General features: G+C 39.0%; 1 protein-coding gene across 4 annotated transcripts in view; it reads left to right on the top strand.

Moving 5' to 3' along the window:
* KLHL32 (kelch like family member 32) overlaps positions 1-27273 on the top strand; it is a 235665-nt gene that overhangs the window by 148935 nt on the left and 59457 nt on the right. For 2 of the 4 annotated variants that reach the window (XM_082633334.1, XM_082633333.1), the window contains one exon: positions 1187-1402. The exons of the other annotated variants lie outside the window; for them this stretch is intronic. In XM_082633334.1, coding sequence (XP_082489460.1) covers positions 1187-1402 — 216 coding nt within the window. The remainder of the gene's footprint in view (positions 1-1186; positions 1403-27273) is intronic. 4 annotated transcript variants of the gene reach the window in all.

The following is a 27273-nucleotide window of genomic DNA, read 5'->3' as shown; positions in this document are numbered from 1 at the left end:
TCAAATGCCCAGTAGCCACATGTGGCTAGTGGTGACCATGTTGGACAGTGCCGATTTAGAGCATATTCCTTTAAACCTTAAAATTTTATTGAAACCGATACATTAAAATAGAATATAAAGATTTTAGAAAGAGTTCTTAATACTGTTAGATTACTAGAAAAAGGGATAAGTATGTTGAAAATACTTAATAAATCAATGGAGTAAAATAGCTATCTGATGGTATTCTGCATTCCTTAAGTTACTAGAAAATATTGTAGTAATAATTGCAAGTTGAAAATGAGGGAAAACTGGGACACAGCCCACTCTCAATCTACTTGAAATAGGTAAGTTTTCTATCAACAAACCTGCATGCCCACTATGGTTCTTGCAGAGTTACAAGGCAAAGGTTTCACAGGTGTCCTGGCTCTCTGGGGGCATTATTTTAGAGCTCTGGCTCTGAGTTTGAGAACTTGTAGAGACAGGTAGAATCCCCCCACAATGAAGCATTGCTATAGAAAATCTTTGAAAAGATTGTCATTGATTGCCTGAATTTTTGAGGCTCACAAAAAGCAAAGAACAATTATAAATCGTCCATCTCAGGTGGATTCAATATAGAATTATTCAGGACAGGAATCTGTGAGATGTCTTCATTTCCTGAGACTTTACATGTAACAGTCTTTGTTTTAGCTCAAGTCAAGATAGGTTGTTTTTAACTCAAATTTGTACTTAATTTGAAGTTTTCGAAAAAGAGTAGGGCTATAGTTTTTGTCATCTAGTCATGGCTCCCACTCTACCTGCCCTCATATTATCTTTAGGAGAAAAAACTTACCACCTGAAAGCTGTAAAATATGGTAGACAAATTGTTTTCTTTGGTAAAATGTTTCTAAAAAGTTGCAAAGTAACATTTTAACCAGTAAAACCAGAAACCCCTTTCAGTCCCTTTTTAAAGATGTCTTTAAGTATATTGGTTTTAAGAGGGGCAAAGAAAGGAAAAACGTTAAATTCTAGAACAACAGTTCTCTGCCCAGAGCCGTATAATTGCGGATTTTGTTGTTGTTGTTTTTTACATTATCAGTGGAGTGCAGTTCCCTTTCTCCCACTCTTGTCATGCAGACTTGAGGGAGTCAGTCTGAATTTCTTGCTTGCTCTTTCTTGGATTGATTTCTAAGAGATCTTTTCTCCATTTTTTTTTTTTTTTTGGCACCAGGAATTAAATAGCTTTAATTACTTGGATCTGTACAGACTTGCTGACCTCTTTAACCTCACTTTGTTGGAGAAGGCAGTGATCGATTTCTTAGTGAAACATCTCTCTGAGCTCCTGAAGAGTCACCCAGAAGACATTCTAACGCTCCCTTATTGTCTGCTTCAGGAGGTCCTGAAGAGCGACCGCCTGACCTCCTTGAGTGAAGAGCAGATCTGGCAGGTAAGGGCACTCTGCATGGGTCCTCTTTTGGCGTGAAGTCATGATGAAAAGGAATGATTAAATGTTAAAGGATTGAGGAACGACGACAACTATTTTGTCTGGTTTGGTCCACATTGGAACTGAAGTCTTAGAAGTCAGTGTTCCTTGATGGGCAAGTAACTGGAGAACACCAGCCCTGAGGCTTGAGGCCTCAGCCCAGTCAGCTTAACTCAGGGAATCGCAGGTGAGATTCCTCACACCCTCACCGTGGTTTCCCAGAACCTAAGGTGGTTACATCAGAAATAGTCAAGGGTTTTTATTCCTCTGCGAAACATAGTTACTTAAACTGAATATGAGAAGGATGGATTGTAAAGTGGTATTTATGCCTATTTAAGACCAATGGAATCAGAATAAATTCTGAGCTTTCCTGGAAACAATTCAGAAACATTTCTTTGTTGCAGTACAGAGCAGCTGGGACCTTAAATGAGAGGAAGCTCTCCTCCCTTCACAGTGGAAAAATCTCCCTCCTTAGTTCATTCTGCATTCATTGCTATTTTCCTAAGCCCTGCTTTTTCACCTGACATAGCATTCTTTTCAGATACCCTTTGCCTAGGGGACAGGAGGATGTTTTGTGTTTTCAATTTGATTATTCAATTGAAATCCATTTCTGCTCATCCCCAGTGACTATCCTTGAACAATCCACACAGTGTCTTTGGGAAACAGTCAGAGCCCATCTTCCCCTGCTTCTTATACTGTCTGTCTTACTCTGAAGCAGTGGCTAAGCCATCCTGTTACTTCTAGGGTGCCATACTTTCAAGATTTCATGATCATTTGAAAAATATTTATATACAGAATACAAGGGAAAATATGAAGTCTTCTATTAGCTGATGAGGCAATGAATACCTTGTATCTTATCAAATGACATTCAGAGAATACTTTAATTCTGGACAAAATGGAGTCATAGGTAGCTGTTAATTATCAGCATCTGATTCTACTGATTGCTAATTTTCCCAGTGCCTTTCTCCTTTTTTTCTTTCTTTTTTTTTTGTGGCCTCTTCCGTTGCGGAGCACAGGCTCCGGACGCGCAGGCTCAGCGGCCATGGCTCACGGGCCCAGCCGCTCCACAGCATGTGGGATCTTCCCGAACTGGGGCACGAACCCGTGTCCCCTGCATCGGCAGGCGGACTCTCAACCACTGCGCCAACAGGGAAACCCTCCCTTAGTTCTTTCTTTATCTTACTTTAATCAGCAACTTCCCTCTTCACTGTTGCTTCCACCAGTGAGGATAATAAGGCCTGCAGTGTACTGAGGGCCTTTCAGGACCCGGGCTCTTTGCAGACTTATTAACTTATCATCACAACAGGCCTGAAGGATGGTTGTTATCATTCCATCCTTCAGACAAGCAAAACGAGGCTTCAGTGTCTTGCCTCAGGGTTACAGAGCAGAGCCAACCTTCACATCCAGCTTTGTTGACACCTGCCCTCATATCTCCAGTATTCCACGCTGTCTTGAGAAGAAAATATCAGTGAAAAAATACAAGCCATAAATTATTTTCTGCTTCTTAGATATTTCTCATAATGGTTGTTCAGGCAGAGATCAAAAGTGTTGGTGAGGGTGAGTTTTTGGTATGAATTTAAATTATCTATGGAAAACACAAATCATCAGAATTACTCTGGTCAGCTCAAAGTGAGGAACTGCCAAATTTTTCTTTCCTTCCCAAAGGGAAAAACAAAGACTTAGAATGAATTCTGTATTTAATTATTTCTAACCTAATTGAGATGTGAGCCAACTATCCTTGTGGCTTCTCTTCTTGTGTCACAGTTGAAGGCACTGCCCGATATCGACATGGTAATGTACAGATGTGTGAGTGTCCAAAAAATTCCATACTATTCACATAAGAGTTATCATAATTGCCTCTCTAAATGTTATTAATTTTATAATGTAGAATTTCAAAAGCTGCTTTCTGCTGCAGGCAATGTTTTTTTTATACCTGGTCCTCAAGAAAGGATTAAAAAAGACTCACATAAATATTATCAATTTAGTCATTCAGCAGGCAATAAGAAACTGTTTTTGCTTTATCTTAGTAAATAAGTAATTCCCTCGCACTCAACCCAATAGATAAAAATCAAATCAGTCCAGTTATATTGCTTCAAGTATAGTTAAGTTCATCATTTTTGCTGAGGTTATACTAGTAATGCAATATACCATGGAAGAATCTAATATTCAGCCCAGGGTGAAGATTGGGTATGCCAGAGGATTAGTGTCAGGGTGCTTTATAGAAGTGAAACTTGACGGACAGGCTGGAGACAGATCTACAGAATCTCATTAAATTGCTGAATTGTTCATTATGGAACGTTCTCACTGTAATAAAGTGCTCATTGACTTTGACAAATCCCTATCCCATGTCTTAAAGAAGAACAGTGAAACAAGGGGTGTTGGGGAGAAAAATGGAAATTGGCACAAAGTAGGACAAGTAATAGAAAAGTGGATGGAGAGGTAGTGCTGTTCGATTATGTGCAACTGGTAACTTATGTGAGAATGCAGCAAACATACACACACACATCTACGCATGTGGCTCTTCCACTATCTAATCTACTGATAATGTAATCTTAGATATTCCCTTTATTTGGCAAAAGCCCCAATATTTTACTATTCACCAGACTTCATGCAGTTTGGCTCTAAAGATGTATCATAAGAATTATCAAGTTATCCTCAGGGAACAAACTATTTTTTTTAACTTTTTCCTGCTGTCCCTTATCCAGTCCCTTTCCTGCTAAAATGTGCTGCAGTCTGTGATAACCATTCTGTGGATTTGGAAACCTATGAAATCCCCCAAGATTGTGCTTTTTGTCTCCTCTTTTTTTCCATCTGACCTTTTAAAACTTTATCTTGTGTCCTCTCTCACAGAAGACTTCTTCATCCCCCCTAGACATTTTTTTTCTCCCTTCCATAGCCTGAAACTACTTGGTCTATTCGTTAACTTCACTTTATATTCACAGGTAATGTAGAGACTGCCCCATATACACACTTTTTTTTTTAACATCTTTATTGGAGTGTAATTGCTTTACAGTGCTGTTTCTGCTGTATAAGAAAGTGAATCAGCTGTACGTATACATATTCTCTCACTTCATCCCAGCTTCCCCTTCCCCTTCCCTGTGTCCTCAAGTCCATTCTCTGCGTCTGCGTCTTTATTCCTGTCCTGCCTCTAGGTTCTTCAGAACCTTTTCTTTTTTTTAGATTCCATATATATGTGTTAGCATACGGTATTTGTTTTTCTCTTTCTGACTTAACTTCACTCTGTATGACAGACTCTAGGTCCATCTACCTCACTACAAATAACTCAGTTTCATTCCTTTTTATGGCTGAGTAATATTCCATTGTATATATGTGCCACATCTTTTTTATCCATTCATCTGTCACTGGACACTTAGGTTGCTTCCATGTCCGGGCTATTGTAAATAGTGCTGCAGTGAACATTGTGGTACATGACTCTTTTTGAATTATGGTTTTCTCAGGGTATATGCCCAGTAGTGGGATTGCTGCGTCATATGGTAGTTCTATTTTTAACTTTTTAAGGAACCTCTGTACTGTTCTCCATAGCATATACACACTTTGGATATATAAGGACAGAGAAGTCCGCTCAAAAAATCCTTTTTTAAAAAAGTTCAGTTCGATTCAGCTCAACAGTTTGGTCTTAGGGTTCAAGGCCAGCAATTTCTCAGGTTGCAGATGAAAGACACTAAATTGTTTATTGGGCTCAAGGAAAGAGGAGACTAAAATATGAGCAAATCAGCCGAGGAAAAAACATGGGGCATGAGGTCACTGGCATCCGTGACCTGGCAAATCTCCACTGTTGTATTTTGCTTTTGGGTTTTAGCTTTTACTTAGGATTTTGTTTCAACAGGGCCCTGTTAAATTTCTCTTGTTAGATTCAACGTATATTTTCAGACTACTGAGCCAGGGGGTCCTGCTCTAAAACTTAGAGTGAAATCATGAAACAGTTCCATACCACTCCCACATATTAGGTCTGTTTTCATTTCATAGGAAGTGCTGGCTAATCTGTTTTTTCTCAGGAAAGTACATTCTCTGCCTTTTATATCTCAGGTTCTCCTTTCTGAGAATGAGGAGGAGATTACTTTCCATGAGAGTACAGTTTGTAGAAAAACCTGAATATAATGTAAGTTCTTATATTTGCTAGCATAGGGAGAAAGTGTGGCTGTCCATCCATCAGTATTTATTGAGCACCTACTAAATGCTCCAAACCATGGAATGTAAGGCAGGGTACGGGTGAGCTAACTCCATTTCCCTCTCCAGGTCTAACCCCAATTGGGAAGGATCCTTCTGATTTTAAACCATTATCTAGCTCTGGATTATTATTTCATCTCTGAAGTAGCAGAAGTAAGAAGGACATTTAAAAATGGATAGTTTGTGGAAGTACAAATGGGTATTTCTCACACGCTTATTATGTGCTGGGCACACTGTTAGAAGCTAGATCCTGGGGTAAAAAGCTTTATAAAAGTGTTCAATTATTAGGTTAAAGAGATTTATCTTAACTTTATTTCTGAATGTGGAGAAGTTTTATTTACCTTTAATTATTAATCTATTAACTGCTTCCTACTTTTAGTGAAGAGGACTTATCTTACTTTAAAAAATTAATTAAAAATTAATTAATTTTTGGCTGCATTGGGTCTTTGTTGCTGTGCGTGGGCTTTCTCTAGTTGCGGTGAGCGGGGGCTACTCTTCGTTGCTGTGCGTGGGCTTCTCATTGTGGTGGCTTCTCTTGTTGCGGAGCAAGGACTCTAGGTGCGTAGGCTTTGGCAGTTGTGGCTCACAGGCTCTAGAGCGCTGGCTCAGTAGTTACGGCGCATGGGCTTAGCTGCTCTGCGGCATGTGGGATCTTCTGAGACCAAGGGTTGAACCCGTGTCCCCTGCATTGGCAGGCAGATTCTTAACCACTGTGCCACCAGGGAAGTCTTTATCTTACTATTTTATAAGGATAGTACATATGTCAGTGATTTTCTTCCTTTATTAACCTTGGGTTGAGGGCTCCACCTTATATTTTGAGTCTAACTTTGCCTGGACTTCAGTGGATAACAGGACCAAACAATTCAGTGGTCACATCACTGATGTCAGACAAGAACAGACCTTAACATCTGTTAATAACACATTCACTTTATATCTCTAGAGACGTAAGTCACATACTGTTTAGAGTAGTCAGCAACCTCAGATGCGGTGATTTTTTTTTTTTTTTTGATAAGCCCCTCATGGGCTTTTATCTACTCCACAAACTACCCACCTTAGAGTTTGATTTAATCATTTCCCTCAAAAGGAGTCCCAGAAAGTGAACCCAAACAAAAAGCTACTATCCCTTTATAGTTGGAAACTAGAGGACACTAGTGACGTACTCAGCTTTCGTCTTTTATCTCTTAGATGATAAACTGTACCAAATGCACATCTGGCCAGGGAGAAGCAAGGACTTCAAACAGTACTGTGTGTCCAACAATACTATCATAATACTTCACATTTGAATATCACATCACAGTTTCCAGAGTGCTTCTTCATCTCGCATTGCTTTGCACTCCTTTGCTTTGTGTCACAAATGGCAAACTGAAGTAACAAAGCTAGAAATCAAATTCACGTCTTTTAATTCTTGGGTTTTTCCCACTTTGGTCCACAGCTTCTAAATTCATAATAGAAGTGCAAAAATACTTGGGCGTGGTGGACGGAGAGGTGCATCAAATTAATCCCATGACTTTAAGAGAAGTTAGGAAGGGTTTGGCCATTCCTGTTCTCTGGTGTCGTGCCTGCACATTGAAGGGGTAATGGCCAGCTCTGCCTGCCTTCATGCCTGTGTCATGTTGCTAACTCTGACTCTCTGCTCCATGTGCTAAATTCAATCTTTCATTCATTTTAAAGAGTCATCGAGTGTCTACTCCACCCAGTCGCGTGCTCTCAAGCACCACTGCTGCCGCTGTGTGATGGGTTCTGGGCAGTCGGTTGCAGAAAGGTCCCATGTGGCCCTGCTTTCATGGATCTCACAGAGTCTGATGTGGAACTTTCCACTTGCTGTTCTTTCCCCCTGCGCCCGATTCCTTCCCAGTGGGGACTGACCTGTGCCAAATAGAGTAGTGATTTCTGTGCTAACTTTGGCCGTGTTGAAATGATATGGGTGGATTGGAAAATGAAATCCTTTTGTTTGGACATTTCAACACCACCCAGTGTCCCTTTGCCTTTTCTTCAGTGCTCTTTTCATTGGTAATTCTTGTTCATTGTATGTGCCCTCTAAACAGCTTTGCAAACCTTTGTCAATCCCTGTAGTACAGTCCAAGCCTCAAAGAAATCGAACTGCGGGTGACCGTTTAATCAAAAAATTCCGCTAAGTGGTGTCCTCCTTCTTAATGCTAGGACCTTGGTAACTAGAAATGGCATAAAATACTGTGACCTGAGAACTCTCATTCCCTCATCCCCCCGCCCAAATTGCAATTTTTCATCATATCTGCACCCTTCCTCAGTTTAATTTCATATTTGCATGTCTCATTACTATTTTTTTTTTTTGGAGAGGCACTTTCTGGGCTTCTTTGTGATATCTCGTTTTATTTTTTTACTTACCATTCCTTAAAGTAATTAAATGTGTACCACTTCTCAATTTTCTTCCTGAAACTTCTGGCAGTCCCTCCCAGGTAGCTACAGTCTTTTCTACAAATGTGATGAGGATGTCTCCATTTCCTTTTTACTAAATGTTAGTGAAGAGAATAAATAGTGAGGGCTTGGTGCTCGGAGCTGCCAGAGTGTATATTTAGTCATTCGTCCTGATCTACATGCAGCTGATTCCTCTGGGAGGACTCATCCCTGAGGAGCTTGACTAGTGGCCCTGCTGTTGTTTGTCTGGAGCGTGTGCCTTTGCGAGACACGTGACACATTTATTTCACAGGGACTTTGCTCCAGCTGATCCTGTGTTGTCAAGTAGCTGTGAGGGGCAGTGATTATCAGAAATTACAGAGAACTGACTTGTATTTATGTGCTGCTGTTCCCATGAGTTAATAGTTCTTTTTCCTTCCTTTTTTTTTTTTAAATGAGCACAACAGAACAACAAGGTGATTTATGAGATATAACATGTTTATGTTCTCTGCTTCTAATTTTCATTGTGATTCGTGTTGTTTCCAGACTGATATTTTTGTTCTTGCTACTGTGAGAAGGAAAAAGATGACTGGAAAATATTACTTATGCATTGGTAGCCGGCAGTAATATTGCTGCTACCTGGGTTATCAGGGATTTAAAAATAAAACCCAACTATATGCTGAACATGAGGTAGAAACCTCGAGGCTAGGCACAGAAGTTCATCAATAATAGCAGCAATGATAATTTTTACAATCCTTAGAGAGCTTTATACTTTTTAAGCATTTTTGCACACATAATCTCATTCAAGTCTCTCATCAGCCTCGTTAAGGTTGATAAGGCAAGTATTACCCAGATTTTAACAAGTGAGAAAATGGAAACTCACAGAGGATAAATGGTTGACTCCCTTCACAGTACGGTTTCAATGTGGGTCTCACTGTATTCTCTTCAAATACTCCAAATCTCTAAGAAAACAGAAACTCAAACTACCTGATACATCTTCTCAAGAGTCAAAGTGGTCATATTACCCTATAATGAGCGAGCCAGCAGTATATGTTTCCTAATAAATTACCAATTTTCACTTTCACCCGTTGTGCAGCTCTGGGAAGTTGCAAAAATGACTCTAATAAACGTCATACAGGAAAGTGTTGCTGAGGGTCTTTCTTTATCAGAGCCTGGAAAATTGAGGCTCTAGATGGTTTGTTGAGAAGGAGTGAATGGCGAATTCAGGCAGAGGTAGGGAACCACCTTTCGTTCCTTCAGGGTATAGAGTGATAAAGTGTAAAGCAGGAAGAGAAGGCCCATAAGGGAGGATCACTTAAAGATCCGATCAAGAGGGCTTCCCTGGTGGCGCAGTGGTTGAGAGTCCGCCTGCCGATGCAGGGGACACGGGTTCGTGCCCTGGTCCGGGAAGATCCCACATGCCGCAGAACAGCTGGACCCGTGAGCCATGGCCGCTGGGCCTGCGCGTTACGGGAGAGGCCACAACAGTGAGAGGCCCGTGTACTGGGAAAAAAAAAAAAAAAAAAAAGCCGATCAAGAGATTTAAATCAGTGTGAAGAAGAACCTAGAGCATGGTTATTTCTGCTGCAGCCCTACAGACTGCGTGGTGGGAAGTCTGCAGACTGTTGTTAGAGTGTGGATGGAACAAATGGAAATGATTAATCATGATGTCTTCATTTTATACCCGACTATTGAAATTGAGAAATTTATGCAGCAGAAATTGACAGCTGGGTGATGGCCTAGATATGGGGTTTAAGAGAAAGGGAGAAAAATATTAATTCATTAGTATTGATAAATGTTAGTCTCTTTCCAATAGAAATGAGCCTGTGCCCCATGTCCTGCATCGCCAAACTATTTCTATAGGAATGCTTATCAAGCCAGTTGAGTGCTTGCTGGCCACGGTGTTCATGCCAGTTGGCCACGTCAGACCATGGAGATCACCTGTTCTGGGCATTCTAGAGGAGAGGATCTAGACTTAGCCATGGAATGACCTGGAGGCTCTAGACTTGTTTATATTCCAAAGAGATGTCTGGGGAAGCCTTGGCATTTATTGTTCAATACTGACATCCTTACACCCTGCTTCTCCCACTCCTGCCTCCAGGACTTCTGCTACAAATGAAAACAAGGAAGAACATCTCTCAACTCAACACACCTGAAGGGGAAAGGTGGCCATTCTAAGACAGTAATCGTGGGCAGCCTTCAGAGATAAAGATAATTCTTAGACTTCTTTTGTGTCCACAATACAGGGTAATGCATTCTCTGTGGTGAGGGTCTCCTCCTTAATCTGACTGCCTCTTTGTTACTTGAGATGCCACACTGGAGGAATGAAAACAGATTTCAATATTCTGGTAGACAAAACATAACCAGGAAGAAAAATTCTCTTAGGAAAAAAAAATATTTGATGGGTTCTAAAGATAAATAGCACAGGTTTTTGCATTGCTCCCCTTTGTCTATAGGAAGCATTTTTTTTAAATTTCTTTTATAATTTATTTCTTTTTATTATTTATTTCTTTATTTTTGGCTACATTGGGTCTTCGTTGCTGTGCGTGGCCTTTCTCTAGTTGCGGCGCTCAGGCTTCTCACTGTGGTGGCTTCTCTTGTTGCAGAGCATGGGCTCTAGGAGCGCGGGCTTCAGTAGTTGTGGCATGCGGGCTCAGTAGTTGTGACTCACGGGCTCTAGAGCACAGGCTCAGTAGTTGTGGCGCACGGGCTTAGTTGCTCTGCGGCATGTGGGATCTTCCTGGACGAGGGCTCGAAACTGTGTCCCCTGCATTGGCAGGTGAACCACTGGACCACCAGGGAAGTCCCGATAGGAACTATTGCAAGTCAGTTCCAGTAAGTGGCACAGATATTACTTATGCTTTGAGAACAGAAGCTAAAAAGAGTCGGGCCAGCTGCTGGCTGAATGCACTTATCTTCTTTGTGTGTGTTCTTGTTGATGAGAAATGCCCACATGCCGCCTCCTCTGGCCACACAAGGAAATCAGGTAATTGAAGTAGTGATGGATGGTGCACTGAAGTTTAAACGTTTTAGGAGGACCTGTCTTATTAACACTTTAAAACAAGTGAGCATAATATCATTAATTTGATTAATTCATTTGCTCTTAATATAGCTTTTAATTTGTAATTCTAGGTGACTTACAATGTAATTTGGCATTAATTATACTAAATTGACTGTAGGTCAGCCAATCACAATGGAAAATTACTCACAGCTGAAAGTAAAACTAGACTTCTCCATCCAGAAAGGACGACGCTTGGTTAAGAGACAGATAGACTTTAGGCGTCCCTGTTTGGCTGTGAGAATGACATTGAACCTGCTGAGGGCTGTAAGTGATTTCTTATTCTGCCCACTGCTGGGACTGTATACTCTGGAGTGAAGCCCAATAGAAAGAGTCAATAATAAAGTAAACAAAGGGGTTGATTTGTCAGGTTGCCAGGTCCCCTGAAGAACCTTTCTGCTCTTTTCATCTCTTGTACGATTTAGGCCATGTAGAGGGGCTGTGTAGTGCTTTCGAATGATGAATTCCACACCGCTTGGCTTCGAGAGGTTAGAACAGGTACTGACCCAGGTCTGCCTGCTTTTCATCCTCCTGTTCTGTGAACCAGCTGGGAAATCTTTTAAATCCCATGTGCTGTCAGGATCCCAAAGCCACTCCTATTTGACCAATATACAAACTACCTTCCGGGCAGAAGGAAGTTGTGCCTTAAAAGCCAGTGCCACTCTGGGAGAAGAACGAAGCCCTCAGGAGATGACAGAGCCCGGTCATTGATAAAGCTTGCTGGAGGCGCCTGTGTGCACATGAGAAGTAAGGTGACTACTGAAGGATGGGGTGCTTAAGTAATTGGTGGGAGAACAAGGATGGATTTGGAAAATACTTGTGTTTTAACTATGTGCCAGATATCTTCCTTTGAGAATTGTCTCCTATAAAAACAGTCAAAATGAATACTTTGAAATGCTACAGAAAGTCATATGACAGATTTAGTAATATCCTGCTTGAGGTATATTTACATGTAAGTAGAACTATGGGAATTTTGTGCATTCTCAGTACTTTTGCTGTGAGCAATTAACCCATAAAATGAGGTCTAGCTATGAGGGGACAAATTTTGCTAAATATTGCATGGAAAATTCCAGGCTGTTTTTAATAATTCTTTTTACTTTGTTAATTATGTACCCTTATCGTATCGTTCCAACTCACAATCTAGCAAATAAAATGGCCTAAGTTTTATGTAAAAATTTTGAGTAGAGAGGTTAAAAACTACCCTTTCCCCTGTCTCTTACACATATACAGGTGGGGTTCACACCATACACACGCTTGCAGGTAGACACACACACACACATACACACACACACACACCACAGGTTGCATGCATATTAATTTTTGCAGCTAAAAAACTTTCCTTTGTTTTGCAATACTGACCTGAATCATAATTACTCTGATTATTGGCTGGTTGACCCCAAGATTAAGGAAGAAAATAGAAGTCAGGAACTTATTTTTGCTACTCCAAGTGTATATTTCATTCATCATAAATTTTTTAAAGATATTAATGTCTATAGTCTGGATTGTTGCTATATGAATGCAGCTGTATATTGTCTCAATTTTCTCCAAATCCCTTTTATGCCAAATTTAGCCTGGCCTATCACAGAAAGTTTTATTCCTTTTCCCCAAATATTCTTCTTGATATCAGCATAGGGTTGGTGGGTGCCAGTCTTTCCTACCCCTGTGGTTCCCAGTATAGCTTCATGTTCTTAACTCAAAACCACCCCTACTTGATCCGTACCCTCTGATGGATGAGCTCCTTTGAGGTCTTAATGTGGTGTCCTTCGAGAACAGTAAGGATTTGGGCAGAGGCGCTAGTACTGAAGTAAGCAGAGCAGAGGGGTTGAGAGAAAACATTTACAGGGTATTTCTGCCCTCGGTTTTATCTTCTCATCCTTTAGAATGCCAGCAGAATAAATGGGTCTGTTAATCAAACAGCACTGAGAGGTTAGGTCATTGGAAGGCTTTTTAGTCATTTTGTGCTCTTCAAGAGTGAATTTGTTAGAATTATGCTCAATACCCACTTGAAGCCTCAGCTGATAACCCTACCTGTGTTTTATAACTCTGCACTGTCAGAACTCATAATAAGTCAAACATTCTTTCAGTGGTACTCATAAGGGAGGGAAAAAAAAAGCCCCACAAATTTAAGAGTAATTTCAGATTGTAAATGAAAAGGAGAGGCACGACTGTGCATTTGCACCAATCATGCCTTCCTTTCATCTGCTCTGATTAGGCCTGGTGCGGTTTCATCAGACCCCTCCATCACAGAGCTGTCACTCCAGCCGTCTGTTGATTGAAAACAATCAAGGCTCTGATGGCACAATTATTCTGACCCTTTAACTAGAGGCTGCTGTGATAATGAAAGGTTGATTATGATAGTTTGTGCCTCTTTCAGTTTGCCAAGAAGGTTAATTTGGGCATCAGACGGATGTTTAATGGGCGCTTGCTGGCTACACTGAGGTAAATGAGAACGTGCAGTCTTGGATATTGCACGGATATAGTTTGGCTGTCAATCATTGTCATTTGGAGTTTGTGCCTCACACTCTGGAAATCACATTTTATTTTTTCCTTGGGATTTAATTTATTCTGTGCCCTGAGGAAGTTCTTTCACTCGGTGACCTTCACAGCAGCTTTCTCTGCCTTTTTTTTTTTTTTTCTTTTTTCAAATGGAGCTCAAAGGCACAACACCTCTAGAAGAGCATTTTTCTTTCATTTTCACTTAAAAAATGGAAACTTTAAAAATCCATCCTTATCACTGCCTTCCAATAGAGCAAATGTTTCCGTCCCGGTTGTGCAGTGGGGAAGTATAAACGACAGGGATACTTTGGCCAGTTTGCTAATGCAGCAGCTCCCTCAGTTGTTCTGCCTTGTTTCTTACACCAACCAGCAAAGCTAGTAAATTCAGAATGGGCACATATATGGAACTGAAGGCTCCATTCTCCTTATGTTTCTCTCAGCAGCATGTCTCAGAATAGTTTGATGAATTCTTGTTTCCAAGGGCAACATCTGACTCCTTTCCCCTTCTTGGGAAGCATGGGGGAGGGGTTGAGCCAGGGAGACAGATATTTGTCTGCAGGAGTACGAAGGTTATTAAAAGTTGCAAATTTCAATTTGTATAATCCCAGCGCCTAATCTTGTTGCTTTTTGAAGCGTAGGGTAAAAAAGATGCAGGCACCTAATAGTGCTGGTCTTTACAATGTGTAGCTCATTACAATCTTCTTTTATGCATACCTTTTAAAAAGAAAAATAAAGGAAAAGAAAAAATAAAGGAAACCTTTAATTCTGTCTCCAAGCTGTGCGTAGTGGTCTCCTAGATTAGACACCTAAGAGCCAGAATCATTGTTCTGATTTTTCATTTGTGTTGTCTTCAGGTTTTTTTCCCCCAGTGAACATTCAGCAGCATATTTCTACCTAGCCTTGGACGTTTTTTCTCACATGTCAATTGTAAAACAATTAAGTCTATAGATGTTAAAGTGACAGTATCATAATGATTATAATTTTATTTCAAGTGTCTATTTTCACACTATTTATTTCTTGCTTTAGAAAAAAAGCTATTCATTTTTGAATGGTAAAGAGAGTCATTAAGCGATAATTCAGTCTCATGTGAAGAGGCTCAAAAAATGAATTGTCATTGAATCCAGTTACTGTTTTTTTTTTTTGTTTTTTTTTTTTTTTTAGCGGTACGCAGGCCTCTCACTGTTGTGGCCTCTCCCGTTGCGGAGCACAGGCTCCGGGCGCGCAGGCCCAGCGGCCATGGCTCACGGGCCCAGCCGCTCCATGGCATGTGGGATCTTCCCAGACCGGGGCACGAACCCGTGTCCCCTGCATCGGCAGGCGGGCTCCCAACCACTGCGCCCCCAGGGAAGCCCCCAGTTACTGTTTTAATGCAGCTCTTATTTAAGCAACAGCGCTGTTTAAAATATGTTAAAAGATATGAGAGTAGGATTGTGTGTATATATATATATATATATATATATATATATATATATATATATATAGTTTCACCAGATTCTTCACTGCACTAGACCACAAATGATTATTTTTGTTTAGCTCTCTGGATAGCATGCATAAAATCACCCTCAGGGATGCTTAGTAAAATTACTGATTAGTTATGTCTTGTTTTTATTCCAGCAATGGGGAGTAAAAAGTTAAATGGGGAGAAATGTATCAGTCAATTAAGAGAGATTTTTTTGGTATTTAAAAAATAGTGTGACTTGTCACAGTGGTATCTATATTTTATTTTTAGATTCACTATGTTTACAAATTAATGAGACTTACGCAAAGAATTTCTTCTTGAAGTATAATTCATTCTTTCAAACTGTTTTTGGTCCAAGCCTGACTGGGTTTCTGCCTTCCCCCAACCTGTTGAACCCTTTACCTGTTGTGGAAAACTGCTATCCAAAAACCAAGGACTTTCCCTATGTCCTCATAAGCTCTCCACCACGTTCCCAGAACTGTGCTCTCACGCTGACTCCGTTCACTGAAACTGCATCCCCTCAGCAGTGATGTCCCCCTTCAGAGGGTCCTCAGGGTGTCTCACTCCTCATCTCCCGGCCTGGGCTGGCATTTCCTCTGCTCACAGGGCTGGCGGTCATTGGACCCAGTTTCTCTTTCCTCTTCAACCTTTCTGTCTCCGCCTTCAAGGTTCCAACACATTGTTCCTCCTAACCTTATGAAGATGTCTTGGACCTGTGATTTCTCATAATTCCCACAGATTTCCTTCTGGGTGCCTGGCCCTGGGACTGAGATACGCTCCTCCTCACCGGACAGCCTTTGGAACGGCTACTACCTTCTAGTACTCCTTCCCTCACCCATTGCAGCCCCTTCCCTGCTCACAGGTCTTCGGAGATTGTCAAGCCACTGGTTCTCCTGCGCTGGGCCCGTCTGCCCACATACCCATTTTCCGTACACGACTATTATAAATTGGCTCTCTAAGCCACTTCCCCCACTCAAAAATATGTCATCATTGTGCTAAAAAGAATGTATCTTCTTTGACAGAAGTATCACTTGTATATTATACTCAAAGGTGCTTCAAGGCGCGAATAGAGGATTCAGCGTTCCCCACTTATTTATACGGTGATGAAATGAAGTTGGAGGATGCAGTGTGAAGTATTCTTTTCAGGCATCAGTAGGCAGGGTGAAATTCACACAGTGAAGGAGGTCAGTGGTCGGCATGGCATTTATGTGTGTTCTTTGCAACTCACTGAGGGTGTAGGCCCTGGCACCGCAGCCCACCAGCTCCATCCCCTTGATAGTAGAGCCTGGCCCCTGACCGTGTTTAGTCATAGGCTTCAGGTACTGGGTTCCCCACTCCAATTACTGTATTCTGTAGCCCTAAATTAACGTTTAAAGTGAACTTTGAGGATTCTTTTCTTTTTACTTGGAGGCTGCCAACATGAATCCTTAAATGCAGCATAGGTACTTCCTGAACATCTAAATTCATCACAGTACCACTTGTTTGAGGGATTTGACTATCTCTGTATCTGTGACCTGGGGCAGCTGCTTGAGCCTGTGAGCTCCTTTTGGTCATTAAAGGTTTCATTTCAGGTGGGGAGTGTATGTGCCAGTGAACCTGTAATTGGTTCATTATTATTATATCAGTTTATAAAGAAATATTCAAAGGCTTGATACCCCCAGGATGCTCCAGGGCATGTTTACAAATTAAACAGCTTTTTAAAAAAACTATAAAGTTTAAAAATGTACCAGCAATCTTTAAAACACCCATGAGGGAAATGGCAACATAAAAAGATGGTTTTTGCTTGTGTCTGAAAATCTGCCTACAATAGACTGAATCTTCTAAAATTGTAGGATTTTTCTTCCCCTAATTTCATACTCCCTGGGTATGTTTTACAGGGATATGTTAAGACACTTGAGGTCAAGAGTAAGGCTTGAGATTTATGGTATTAACAGAGCTTGAAAGTGGATGGCAACTAAGACTGTATATATGTGTACCAATGAGGATCTTCTTTCTCACCATGTAAGTTCCTGGCAGATATTGGGCACTCAATAAGAAATTGAGGAGTGGATGAATGAAAAAATGAAAAGAAAAGATTCGTGATTATATCATTTACCCCAGAGCAACAAAACAGGAAGAAAGTAATCAACTCAATCACTTGTTATTTTAGTTTTCTCAAGCCAGATAGCTTAGTTTATACATATTTTTCCTTGCCACTAAGTTAACTGAGTTGAGATTTGAGGGAAATGATGGACATGAATTCAAATATTTTTAATGGGACACTCAAGCCAAGTAAAGAAAGTGAATGTATACTGAGTGTTATACAGAGACAAGTAGGTTTATGTCTGTGTCTCTCTTTTCATTCATTCATGTTTCTCTGACTGGGGTTTAACAAGGCCACACACCTTTAATAACTGGGTTAGAATTACTGAATTCATTGGTGTGGAAATAGGCTTATCATAAGGGCTAGTTTGTAATCTGCAATAGATTATCTGCCATGCTTTTATTATCAGTTTATAGTATGTGAAGTGCTTAATACTGTGTAGCAAATTCCTTATCAGCTACAGAGATCTCTCAGAATTTGTGTCAATATTGCACAATATTGTGTTGTATAAGAATTGTCTATGCTGGCTTTATCATGTCTGTGCTGGCTTTATCATGAATTCAGAAGGATAATTTAGTTGAGGATTAGCTCCATCTCTTGGTGGTGCATTGCATCTTATTAATTCTGTTTATTGTCTAAATGTCATAGTTTACCAAGCACTTTCACATGTTATCTCATTCAATCCTATGTAGACCCTATGATGTAAACAACATCATCTTTGTTTTACAGGTGATGAAACTGAGCCTCAGTATATTTGTGTTTTTCATAAATGCTCAAATGTGTTAAGTTGCAGAAACAGGTCTTTTGACATCAAGTCTTGTCTCCTTTTCATTGTGTCATATGCACATCTATGGGCATGTACCAATTAGCGGTAGAAAAAAGCATCAGGATTTCCCTGTCCTTTCAGCTGACTTCACCCTGATAATGCATCCTCAATGCATGCAGTAGCTGGAAAATAACGTGAAATGGTGTGACCCAGCTAGGGTTACTTCTACTCCCTGTTGCCAATGGGATACAGCAGGGTTTTCTTCTATTGACCGAATTGGTTTTCTCTGATTTTCCAGTGTTGTTCTGACAATATAAGCTTAATATTTCACTGACCACATTACCTTTTATACCCAGAAGGTCATCATAAATAAATATGCATCACTAATATCTTACTTAGAAGTCTCACCCATCAGTCTAGCCTCAAATGATACTCTGATGCTATCAATGATTAGATGAATGAGTATTATCTTTTGGTTCAGAGACCATTGAAGGCAAGTATAGGAAGCTATTTCTAATTGTTCCTGTATTTTGCTCAAGTGTGAGGAGACCAGGAATAGGTTCCATTTTCCCTGCAGCATCTTTGGCATAGGTGACGTTAATTGTTTTTCTTGCCCTATTGGACATTCTTCCTATATAAAAAGATTTGTATATTCCAGATAGGGGGGTGGTGTATTTAAAGACTGTCTTGAGGTAAAATTTCATGTGAATAGTTTACTAAATATTTTCATTTCTAAATAAAACCACGTTCTGGGATTTTAAATAAATAGTACCTTGAAGCAGTCACTTACAAACTTGCAATGTGTGTTCTTTGGCTGAGATTATTTTATTTTTATGTGAGCCTGTGTACACATGCACTTTCACATGCCACACACGTGTGTGTGTGTATTTCTGTTGAGTTCAGAATTACAGACAAAAAAGCCATCACTTTGTTTTTCTGAAAAGAAATTTATAAAAACTGTTTGTGCTATAGAAATCTGTGACTTGGATACTAGACACAGTGATTAATTTTTTTTTAAATTTATTTATTTATTTTTGGCTGTGTTGGGTCTTCGTTTCTGTGCGAGGGCTTTCTCTAGTTGTGGCGAGCGGAGGCCACTCTTCATCGCGGTGCGCGGGCCTCTCACTATCGCGACCTCTCTTGTTGTGGAGCACAGGCTCCAGATGCACAAGCTCAGTAGCTGTGGCTCACGGGCCCAGTTGCTCCGCGGCATGTGGGATCTTCCCAGACCAGGGCTCGAACCCGTGTCCCCTACATTGGCAGGCAGATTCTCAACCACTGTACCACTAGGGAAGCCCCACAGTGATTAATTTTTATTGTCTCTCCCACCTGTAGGAATGTTGGAGGATTATACTTTATGTTTTTTTTTAAGTTTTCAAACTTTTAATTAAAAATTTTTATTATTTTTTTTTTAGGTATAGTTGATTTACAATGTTGTGTTGGTTTCAGGCGTACAGCAAAGTGATTCAGTTATACATACGTACATATATATGTATATATTCTTTTTCAGATTCTTTTTCCTTATACGTTATTACAAAATATTGAGTATAGTTCCCTATGCTATACAGTAGGTCCTTGTTGGTTATCTATTTTATATATAGTAGTGTGTATATGAGGATTCTACTTTAAAATATTACTTTTTGGTGGATCTGTAAGTGACATACATACTAGAGATTAAAGAGACTCTCTCATCAACTCACTCGTTTTACAGATGAGAAGCCAAATGACTGGTCCAGTGTCAGCTACATACTCTTGCTGTTCTTTGTACTGACTTTTCAAAGATCAGCTCAAATTGGTGGCCAGTTCTCGAGGTGGAAAAGACATCACAGTATACTAACCTCATCTCTTTTCCTATCTTTGTTTTCTCTTCATCTTGATACACAATTTACCTTTTAAAAAATCGCCTTGTGTTATAAGACTGAACCAACTCAGGTCACTTGTATTTGTCCTCACAAATACCTGGAACTTAAATGTGGCATGCCTCAGGACAGGTTTCCTTGTGATTCCTCCATTCCTATGTGTTTATCGCTGTCTACGGGAAAGAGACATCCTTGATTGCAAGGGCTCCTGCTTTTGATGCTTGGCAGTATGTACTTTTTTGAAAAAAAAAAAGTATTAAAGATGGTTATCAGCACTTTTTTGTTCTTTGAATTTTCTATTTAAAAATAATTTCAAACTTATAGAAAAGTTGCAAGAATAAGAATAGTAAAGAACACCCATATGATTTGCTCATTTCTTAAGTAAATTACTTCATTTGCTTTATCATATGTTCTCTGTCTCTGTCTCAATCTCTAGATATCTATCTATCCATAAATATCTGTAGATATATGTAGTAGGAGAATAGATAGATATCTAAACAGAGAGAGAGAGAGAGAGAGAGAGAGAGAGAGAGCACGCACACGTGTGCTTTTTTTTTCCTGAGCCATTTGAGGGTAAGTTGTATACATCATGTTTTTTTTTTTTTAACCCCCTGAAAAAAACCCTCATAACTGTTCTTTTCCACGGAAATCTTTAGTAAAAGGCAAAAGATTTATGCAATATGAAGAGAAGCCAGAGTATTATCAAAGCACAATTTTTTTGCTAAAGGTGAAAATAAGAGCATTTGTCAGTCTTCCAGCTTCATAAAATTTTAAATGAACAATGAAAGAATATGTGTTATTATCATATCTACTAAACTGAATATTCTTTTTAAAATCTGTCAGGTTTTTCTTTCTGACAGTATATGAACCTGGGACTGCATCAGATTTTATTCTATTGAAATATATTTCTTAGAGGAAAAAATAGCCTGTGTCTTATATAAGTTTGTAGTCAGCTATAATGGTTAATGTACAACCTCCCTTGAAAAATCTGTTTTACAAGCAAAATGTTGACACAGTTTTAATTATAACACTCAAGTGAGCACTGTTTTAATTTTTAATATTCCTGCATTGTACCGTTTTCACTGTTCTGGTAGAGCAACATACCCTGATCTTATGTCCCTAGTTTCTGGGGTCTTTTGATAGAAATGTTGCCTTTTTGAACAGAAATCTTTCATTTGGTCTCAAAGAAGAGAGTAGGGCTATAAAATTTTGTGCACTTTTTTATTAATATGAACTTTCCTCTCTCTGTCAGTCATTATTCTGGTTTAATATGTCACTATTTAGAGCTTTAACATGACTCACGTTAAAGAAATGAGATTCCATGTATCAGTAGTTTAACATGGCAAGTCTCAACACCTGTTCACATACAGGAGGGAAACTTTTCACATTTATCATCTAAAGAAACTTTATAATATTAAAAGGGTATCTTGCTAAAGTTTTATGTTTACGTTTATTTTAATTTAAGGCATTATAAAATAATATATGAGATAGTGTACTTGAATGCAATATATAATAGTCAGTGCAACTTCCCTTTGAGGACATGGATTAGAAGATGGTGAGCATCCTTGATCCTCTGTTTGGAAAGGAAAAATTCTGTCTGTGCATTGTCATCCATTCTATTAACGCATTCTCTCATGGCTCCCCACTCCTTGTTGCCCAAGTGCTCTTTAACAACCCAGGCTCTTTGATGGAGCTTCAGGAATGCCAGGTGGTTGCTTATTTGTTCCTGTGCCCTTCCTTTGTTCCTTTCTGAATTTGTAGAACCGTGGAACTTGTGCTGCCTTTTGGACACTGAGGGGAGACTGGTGCCCTGGCTTATCTAAGTGGGATGACAGGACTGGCAAGGATCTAGACACTTGTGCCTTCACAGCATGGGCTCCTGCAAAAGGCGGGGCTCAGTTTGTCCCTTCAGCAAAGCTGTCTGCAACCAGGTTTTAAAATAGGAGAGTAATTATAGCTGGCCCAGGCCAAGGGGGCAGAATCAGACTGTGGGCAAAAATACCGGTTCTTGCTTATTCAGCTCTGACTGAGGAATTCTGTGATGAGAATACCCTCTTCAGTGAAAAAGAATTCTTGTGAACCAAGAGAAAGAAATAGTTACTGCTTTTCAACAGTGTTGTAAGAGCTTTATCTTTTGTCAGCGTTAGTTAAAGACATTTGATCACTCATCTGATGAGAACTGCTTTTGTAAAGGGCATTTTTAATATATGTTTGCAAGATATAAAGGCAGTTTTATGGAAGAGTGCATTAATGTGTATTCTTGGATTTGAGATGACTTCATCATTCATATATTTTCCAGGAAATATGTGAGTGTAAAATTTCTTATTGTTTTGGCATTGCTTCGGGGTCACGTTGGGTAGTACACATACGTATGGACATATATAAGAAGAGGTAGAGTTTAGAACAGCAGCTTCTATCTGGGTGTGTTTGAGCAAGAACAGTAAAGGAATTTGGATCATAACTTGAGGGCTTATAATATTAGGAATGTAACATTCTTTCATATAATTGACATATTTCTGAAATACATATGAGTAGATTATATATTTTAATTGAATTAGAGAAAATTTTGCATAATTTAAAATTATATACTTTTATATTTAGTATTATGTATTATATATTCTATTCACAGAATAGCAGTCAGTGGGGATACACTGAGAACACTAAAAGGAAGGGATTATTTTCCATATATTTTTGAGCCAGGTTTAGTTAACAAGGAATAACCTAGAGTATAAATACATATTCCCATAAAAAGTGAAACAATAATTCAATACTCAAAGGATGCCCTTTCCCCTAAAGACTTATTCTTTACTTACAAACTCTTTAATCCATTCAATTAAATGCGTGGTTTTTATACAAAAGTAATCCGTAAATGAGGCTCATTGAAAAATATCGTCACCTATCTAGAAGCAAAGTATACATTTTTAAAAAACAGACTTTAGTTTTCTAATATAGACAATATGGACATTAAGTTTGGTTTTGAGTGCATTTGGTTTTGAGTGCTTGGATTCTATCTTAAAATAATTATTGATGGAAAAATAATGATATGATATAATAGAACACATTATATAACTTGAAAACTGGATTTCTGGTTGCAGCTTTTCCATTAATCAGCTGCATGACTTGCAGTAAGTCAAATAGCTTGTCTGGATTTTATTTCTACTAGTAAAATTGAGAAGCTTGAACCAAAAGTACTCTAAAGTTTCTTCTTGCCCTAATACTTTATATTTGAGGGTTAACAGATTACGATGTTCATTGCATTGCCAAGAATGTCAAATAGAGGTGACCAGCACCAGTTATGGAGGGAGTAAAACAAGGGTCTTACATAAGTAAGTCCAGTACATCGCATGCTGCTGTGGGGAGTTTTGTGAGCTTATAAGGGCTTTATAGGAAAGCCACAAAGATGAGATAATAAAATAGGAAATTGAAGACTGTGATAGATAGATAAATATATTAAGGAACTGATGTTGTTGGTTCAAGAGAAATATGACAAATAGCCCAAGAATGGTTATAAAGGATTTTCCATTCTGCAACAATTATGTTTAGCCTACTACATACCAGACACTGTTCTTATCAAGACTCTGAGGATGAGATGAGTTGACGTTGGAATAAGCTGTAGCCAGTGCTCCTTTTAGGAAGGAACAATTCTCCAGACACTGTTCTTATCAAGACTCTGAGGATGAGATGAGTTGATGTTGGAAGAAGCTATAGCCAGTGCTCCTTTTAGGAAGGAACAATTCTCCCTCAGGGTAAGATGTACTAGATTGGGTTAGGTAGGGTGCTTGGGAGATCTCCTATAGTCTTTGCAGATGACAGTCCCTGTGTTTCAGATGGTTTAGGAAACATCTTGCCTAATTGCCCTGTTCCCTAAGTACTCTTTGATCTGCCCTCCCAAACTGAATCCTTGATTTCTTTTCCACTGTTGCTGGCTTTGTCACCTAAAGAGTCTGAGATAAAACTTTCACTATATGCTCCAGTCCCCCCCCCCCGACCACCCAATTAAAATATTCTAGAGTTTAGGTTGATGGGGATGTCAGTGTGCCAGAATAAGTAAGATAGAATAGGATTTTAGCCTTCCCTGGGTTATGCTTTCTAAGTGTAGTATCATTAAAAGCCAAAAGTTCTCAGAATAAACATTTTCAAACGTTAAGCCCCAAAATACACTACAAAGCTACCTGTGGTCTTTGTGTTCCATGATGCCCTGATGATGAATCAGCCTTCTGTTTACTGTAGTTTCTAAACCTCTTAAAATGGGCTCCAGGGTTGCGTCTACCACCCTGCCCTTAATTCAACATGGCAATGAATAGTGCTCTGGAGAGGTTCACGGTATAGAAGTGTTTTTGAGGTGGCCCGTTGTTTTGGATTTTCTTTGACATTTCTTCCATTATTTGGATAAGTAAGAGTTATCCATGATTTCAGTGATTTTTCTCTTTTATATTTTCACCAAAGTAAAAACTGAGTACAGTAACACTTTTACTTTTGTTTATGTATTATTGCAAAAGCAAAACTGCACAGAGTTTTTATATGACTTACCTTTATGCTATCAGAATCAGCCGTGGATTTATAGAGCCAAGATCTCAAAATATGCTGTCTTACCCATAGTAAGAGCTTACCCATATCTTACTACAAAGGAAATATGCTGTCTTACCTATGGTATTAGCTACACATGCCCTATATCTTTACTAAAGCATCCTACTTAAACTTCATTTAATTTAAGCCTTTTAAAATTTGAAACAACAAACTTCGTTTACTCTTATAAAGCAGCAATTTACAGTCTCATAAATGGGAATCTGTCTAAAACCTTCCTACTCAAAACGTGGTCCATGGACTAGCAGCATATGCCTCACCTGGGAGATTGTTAGAAATGCAGACTTGCAATCCTCCTCCTCCTCCCTATTGAATCAAAATGTGCATTTTGCCCAGAAACACCAGGTAATTCATGCACATGTTAGGTTTGAGAAGCACTGGATTTAAATCTGTAAATAATACTATATCCAGGTGAGATTGGTTCAAAGTTGGCAGAATTGTAAGTTATATTTACCTTTGATCTGGAGAAAAGATAAACCCAACAAGTATGAATGACTTGTATAGTCTGAAAATATTTATAAATAATAAATGTGTGAAAATTATATGAAAAATGTGAGAAGTTAAACATACTGGCAATAAATAAGATAAACATTATCCCAGAAAATGCAAATTAAATGTATGTTCACAAAGTATTTTGTAATACATAGTATTTGGGGAAATTGAACATGGAAACCATCATGATATTGTGACATAAGGGGTGATAAGTAGACAGAAAGCCAGAAATGAATCAGAGATAGGTAACAGTGGTCACTGTTCCACTGCTAGTTTGATTCCTTAGAAATTTTCTTAAAGGCAGAGTCTAGTTGTGGCTTGTATATCTTTCATACAGTAAGTGACACTCTTTGCTAGAAAGATAAAGGTAAATCAGAGAGTGTTAAGAGATGGGCTAGAAGATTGATTAGGGCATAGGAAGAACTGATTTATGAGGAAGGAGAAAAGTAATTAAATGGGCAGCACTGTGCTATAAAAAGAGGCTATAGAGACATGAATGTTTATTTGCTCTTTCTCCAGTGCTTTTTTCCTGTAGTATCCATATGCAAGATGCAGAAACATTAGGATATCAGGATGCTAAGAAATTCGTTACAAAACAAAGCAGTACCATCTGGAATTACTCAAATTAGGAGCAATATGAAAGATTAAGTTTCAGAAAATTTTACTTTGTGCATAAGGAGTAACCTTGAGTGGGATGACTTTATCCCTGAAAACTTTTGAAAGCTCTATGGGCAAAGAATGGAAAATCATTTATTAAGTTGTAGAATTCTAATTGGAACCCATCTCTTGAAACTTCTAAAATTAGGGTGGAGAAAAACCAGGATGTTGCCTGTGGGAAAACTCTCCACTTCCGGCAGAGACTTGGTGATTGATGAGTGACATTTTTCTTCTGCACTATCTTTGATTATTACTGTGTTACCATACACAGGTAATTTTTTTTTCATCAGGTTAGTATCTTATTTAAATAAAAAATACTAGTTTCTAAAAGAACAGCCACAGAGTGTCACTCACCTGCCCTCCATTGTGTCTGCCTCCGTGGCATCCGTAGGCTACCTGGCAACCAGTGACATTCTTTTTCCATTTCTCTTCACTCATTATTCATTTAGAGATGCAATTCAGTATATATTGGAAGCAAATTCACTTGCTACATTCTCTTCATCTGGAAAACTAAAAAGGCATGCCCAAAATATGCCTTGCCTTTTAGAGCCATTTGTCAAATGGATACAGAAACTCTGAAAGCCTGAAATCATCTAATGCTTCAGACAGTTTAGTGATCCTTTTCACAAGGATGAAAACCCAGCTCACATTTGTCAAGGAGTAATGGTCTGAGGGCACTACATTTCTTTCTGTCTTCTCCGTAGACATTTTTCCCAGTTCAATGAATCAGCTGAAAAAGGAAGCCCAGAACCCCAATTCCACTGGTCAGAAAGCAAGTAAAACACAGCAGAATTATTTAGTATTTTCTTTACTTTTTTTATGCTAATTGCTTCAGGTCCACATTTATATTGCTTAGGAGATCTAGTTTAATATAGGTACTGCTAAGAATAAATTCTATCAAATATGTTGACTGGAGATATTAGATATACTTCTCTATGCTGATGTGTGGAAAGCTTTGCCAAACTTAAATATTAAGTCACATTAATTAAGTTACTTCAGGTGCTCCATAACATGAATTGGATTTTTGTTGATATTATTTTCTAAACTACTGTTCAATTTTGTTATTTATGACTTAATGCACCTGCTTTAGTTTTAAGAAATTCTATTTATCTGTAGCCGAAAGTTCTTACCCCTTTCCTTCTTGAAAGAGATCTAGACCTAATCAAAAAGGTTAGGATTACATTCTGCTCTTATGTCCATAACACAAAGATAATCTCCTCTGTATCCTGTTTTTATGAAAATGGCTCTAACAAATTGCCCGTATCTTACACATACAAACAACAACTATTTTCAAGATGAAAACTAGTTGAGAAAAAATAAAATAAATTGTTAGGTTGCAATCTTCCTTTTTCTTCTCTTGCTTCCTGACTGATATACCTACAAAAGTTGCAGGGGGGGAAAAAAGTCCTTTTTCTTTCTAAATCTTGCTACTAGTGTCGTATTGATTTTCTCTCAAGTGCACCCTGTGGTCTCAGATGATCACATATTTTCTCACATTACTCGTATTGACACAGCACCTTGACTCACAGGTTGACATATGTTGCTTGAACTGATGACATGGCTCACCGTTATATCCTGGTGGTGGGGCGAACCAAGCATCTTATGCGTGAAACCTAAGGGAACAGGCTATTTCACAATCTTATTCTCATTCTTTGAAAAGTAACTGTTGTTCACCTCAAGTGATCCTTTAAGTCTTGTCCGTGTTGCTTGACATTGTTCCTAATCTCTCCAACAGTGTTTTGAGTTCTTTTGTGTCTCTGCTGATGTGGAAAGGAAAAAAAAAATCCCTCAACTGGGTATAACAATGTTTGAGTGTTCTG

Source organism: Mesoplodon mirus (genome assembly GCF_964341445.2).
Source record: "Mesoplodon mirus genome assembly, chromosome: 10".
Classification (NCBI taxonomy): Eukaryota; Metazoa; Chordata; class Mammalia; order Artiodactyla; family Ziphiidae; genus Mesoplodon; species Mesoplodon mirus.
This window is presented reverse-complemented; position numbering and strand designations above follow the sequence as displayed.